Below are 4,441 nucleotides of genomic sequence, written 5' to 3' on the forward strand. Positions count from 1 at the left end.
TTTGAAATTCGAAAATCTAACACTTCAACCCTTCAAGTTTAATTCGGCCCGAAGTTGTAAACAGCAGTAACATGACCGTCTCGAGCATCTTTGGAATATGGGTGATTGAATGGCTTCTCACTCTGTCAGGAGTTCTTTGCTGTCATGCTTTCCTATACATCGCGCTATATATTTTCCACATGCCTTTATGCAATTCGTCATCAATGCCTAATCAAAAGCCGCTTTTGGCCTCCTTTGTTTAAGCTAAACTCTTGATCTACCATATGAAATGCATAAACAATACGAGCAAGAAATTGGCGCCGCATGACTTACTTGACAAACTTCGAACTCAAAACACTCACCATTTATATATCGGAAAGCACTTCAAGGAAAGATTGTAAAACCTAATTTGAACAATTCAGCATGCATTGAGATTCGAGAGAAAGGGAGGACCTGTTTTAATATCTTACAATGCACCCACAGCACCTACTGATTTAGTGAACAAAGTAAGTCCGGGCCACACATCAACCAGCTCAACATCACAATTATTTGCCTGGATCCCCAAAGATTTAACATCTTGATTTATTTTTGATGAACTAAGCCAGTTCACTAAAACAGTATTCTGCACTAAGTATTAACTGTAAACAACATTACTCCATCTCTTGCAGCATCTTCGATAGAAAGAGTGATCACCCGTTAAAAACGGCAACAACTAAGCCCAAACATATCACTCCTCCTTAGCATCAGCACCAGAAGATTTTTCCCCAGTTCCAGGAACTGCGCTATCTGATGGACCATCCTCAGCAGGCTTAGCATCACTTTCTGTAGCTGCTGAGCCTTCACCACTGCCAGCCTCTTCAGTTATCGGAACAGTCTTCTTGATGGTTCCAACCTTAACATACTTGCTCATGAACTTGTACTCCCAATCCTGCAAAGCCTCCAATTCGAATGGACCAAGGCCTGAGATATCCCCAGTTAAATCCTTTTCTTCAAAAGACATCTTTGCAAGAGCTCTGCTAGCATCCTTTCCAGCAAACAGTGCATAAGGTCCACCGGGTCCGTAAAACATTCTGCAAGAGAGATTACGATCAGGTAACAGCCATGAACTTTCTAATTCAAATATGCATAATTCTTGCATATATATGATTAACCGTGCCTCTTGCAAATTTTACAATCAGACAGAATTTCTGCACAAATTATGTGCAAAGTGATACTCAAGTATTCCTGACACATTATGCATAGATCATGTGCAACAAAATAGCATCAAACCAGTATGGTATTACAATATGAAGTCTCAAGCCAGAAAATAAAGTATTACCAGTTGTACTGAACTTAGCCAGTTACAATGCAAATTACTCCAAAAATATGCTAGTTGATGACATTTTTGACATTGTAACTTAAATTTAAACAAACTATTTGACAAGAGAAGCATAAATAAGTTAATGAAATTAATGCAAATCACATCAAATAGGAATAAATGGAGAGAACTTAAGCGGCAGAAATTATTTTAGCTTTAGAAACATAAATTATTTCAGTTAAAAATGAACCAAAGCAAATTGTGCAGGAATAAAGTTCGTTGACATAATATTGACAGATAAAGCACAACCAAGTTTGAGGCTTACCTCAAACTCTCTTTATCAACTGTGTGCATATGGTGCACATGTGTGTGTGTTACTGTGTTAGAGGAAGAAGGAGGCGACAAGGAAAACGCAGGACAGGGGAGTGATCCATTAAGTACTGAAATTAATTTTCCAGCTTTTGGTTGGAGGGATACACAGTTCACAAAACAGACATATCTATCTCAACTTTTAGCTTAATTGAAATAGTGTTATATCAATTAAGGTACAAAAACATGTTCATATCTGTGACCATAGAAACAGGTTAAATCTCCGGATGACAGCAAAGGGCACCATATTATTCAATTTTCATTTTTCACTCAGTCAAAACATGTGATTTAGGGTCAAAGTCCGGAAATTTAATTTCACAAGCATTTCTTATATTCATCTCAAAACTTTAGGCACTGATCATCCATTATTAAGAAATCCAATGCAACCCATCACTGGAATTACGTAGACCAATATAGCTATTTATAATTTTATCACATGGTAGCAATATCATATCCTGCTCAATTATAACCAAAGAAAAATGAAAAGGGAAGCGTCAAATTGGATAGTCATATCCATCAACTGAAAGTTCAAAGAAACCAGGAGAGCAGCAAAAAGCTGCAACCAAGAAAGCTTACAAGTTCAACCTTTAATTAAAGCAAGTTAAAAGTATATAAAATAGAAGAAAATATAAAATTAATTCTAGATAACCTCAAAAGCAGTTCCTCATAGAAATAAATAAAAGCCCCAAAATTTCCATACCCAAAAAGCTAGTGCCATAACAAAGCTGATTTCCCAACAAAACCGTTGACCCAAAAAATTGAGAATAGGAGAAACCCAATATCTTATCCAAGAAGAAAATCCAAAAGAAAAGAAAAAGTAGCAGCGTTATACCTGCTTTGAGAAACATCATAGATCTGGCCCTTGATGGCCATGAGGAGTGGCTTCTTGGAATCCGAACCATCATACTGCTTAAGTTCCTCCTCGGTAATCTCGCCGAGCTGGACCGGAGGAGGGAGTGGCTCCATCTGCTCCTCGAAAGCCCTATTCCGTAGATGTTGATCCCCGGACGACCCAAACAGACCCGTTACGACATAGTAAATGGCCCACAACAGAGCAAGAACCGTGAAGAAAGTGGCCGGAGATAGACCCGTATACGCCGTTATGGCCTCCTTCAAAGTCTCCCATAGCTGCAAAGCCATCGCTAAGATCTTTTTTCTTTTTGTCGCCGTTTAGAGTCTTCAGCAGTTTTGGTCTCAAATTGGACTGGATGGCTTTGATGGTCCCCACCCCCAAGGAGTTTTCTGTCTACATCTTATACTCCTTTTCTCCCGCAAATACTCTTAATTTATAGTCCTAATTTAGTTTTTTTTTTAAAGAACTCCACTTTTAAAAACTTATTTCTCTTTTTTTTTTTATTATATTTCTCTTTGTTGGTATCAATAGTTTATTAAATTGATTATAGATTTATGATTATTTTAAAAAACATTTATAATGTTAAGATTAAAAGAATAACAATTATGCTTGATTTCTTTTTATTTGTTTGTATCGATTTGGAGGCCACGGATTCCACGCCAAGAGTAGATTAAATGCATTTTTCTTGAACTTTTTGTCTTTTTTAATCAATTAAATTACCTAATAGTCCTTAGAAATGGTGGGTCGTCCACATCTATCCTTAATTTATTTACTAGTATTTCTTTTATCAATTCGTATATTATATTATTATTAATTATTATCTTATGTTGAATTTACTCAGCTATCCATTTCCTTTTGGGTGAGACGATTTCGGTCACCTACATTTTACTCTATTTTATTAGTGATAATTCTTTTTCCTAAGTTGTTTCACCGTTGAAACTAAGAGGGAGGGTAATTAAGTCATTCGCGTTAGACAAGTTGGTGGATGGCAGGTCAAAAACAACGAGCGTGGTTATGTCCATGCCAAAAAACGTGCGCTCTACCAACTTCTTTCAAAGATTTTTCTTGGCATAAGTATTGAGATTTCTAACTCAATTATTTGAATAAAAATTGCGTATTTCTATCGTTAAATTAAATATTTAGATCCGTATACATATATTTTGGTCATTGCCAACTGAAACTACATCCTTTTATTACCTGTTTATTTAGTAATGAAACTGACGAAAGCCGAAAAGGTTAGGATCAAGAAGCATCTAAATTGTACCATCGGAAACGGGGGGCTGTGTAGAGCGGCCTTAAATAAATGCGTGAATGAAAATTAGGATGCTAGCTTGACAGCGCCCACGAGCCTCGACGTACTTCCTACTTCCGTTATGGGTTTGAGCTCGGATCTACTTCTTACTTTCATGATTTCAACGAGATATATGAATTTTACGTGATTGTAAAATTAAATATTTAAATTTTATATTATCATCAATTTATAATATATTTTTTTTAGATAACATCATAAAATTAATTAATTAAAATAAATAATAACTTATAAATTAATATGAATTGTGACAATTTATATTAGATAAATTTTTTGAGTACTAATAATGTATCACTAAAGACAGTTTATTATTGGTTTGAGCTAAAAGATACTTCTTACTTTCATGATTTCAACGAGATGTACGAATCTCATATGATTGTGAGATTAAATATTTAAATTTAACATCATTTTTAATTTATGAAATGTTTTTTATGAGATTAAATCGTGAAATTAACTAGTCAAAGTAAATAATAACTTGTAAGTTTATATGGATCTTGACAATTGATATTAGATGAATTCTATGAATATTAGTAGTGTACCACTAAGAATAGTAAATCCTTATTGGAGCGGAGACTATGTTTATGGGAAGATTTCATGATTCCAACGAAAAAGAATGAATCTCACTTTAATTGTA

At 35.0% G+C, this 4,441-nt stretch overlaps 1 protein-coding gene across 1 annotated transcript; it reads right to left on the reverse strand.

Moving 5' to 3' along the window:
* Positions 326-2,920, reverse strand: LOC18605546 (membrane steroid-binding protein 2). The gene is made up of 2 exons (XM_007038601.2): positions 2,478-2,920; positions 326-1,049 (listed from the first exon to the last, which is right to left on the reverse strand). Exons 1-2 carry the CDS (start codon positions 2,783-2,785, stop codon positions 707-709), a joined length of 651 nt encoding a protein of 216 aa, XP_007038663.1. The 5' UTR covers positions 2,786-2,920; the 3' UTR covers positions 326-706.

This window comes from Theobroma cacao, chromosome 3 (genome assembly GCF_000208745.1).
Source record: "Theobroma cacao cultivar B97-61/B2 chromosome 3, Criollo_cocoa_genome_V2, whole genome shotgun sequence".
Classification (NCBI taxonomy): domain Eukaryota; kingdom Viridiplantae; phylum Streptophyta; class Magnoliopsida; order Malvales; family Malvaceae; genus Theobroma; species Theobroma cacao.

What these genes read in the sequence shown, in the direction of transcription:
- LOC18605546 (XM_007038601.2), bottom strand. Translation starts at nt 2,785, where the DNA reads ATGGCTTTGCAGCTATGGGAGACTTTGAAGGAGGCCATAACGGCGTAT. An exon ending in TATGATGTTTCTCAAAGCAG is followed by an intron (nt 1,050 to 2,477) that starts GTATAACGCTGC and finishes TCTCTCTTGCAG; the next exon opens with AATGTTTTACGGACCCGGTG.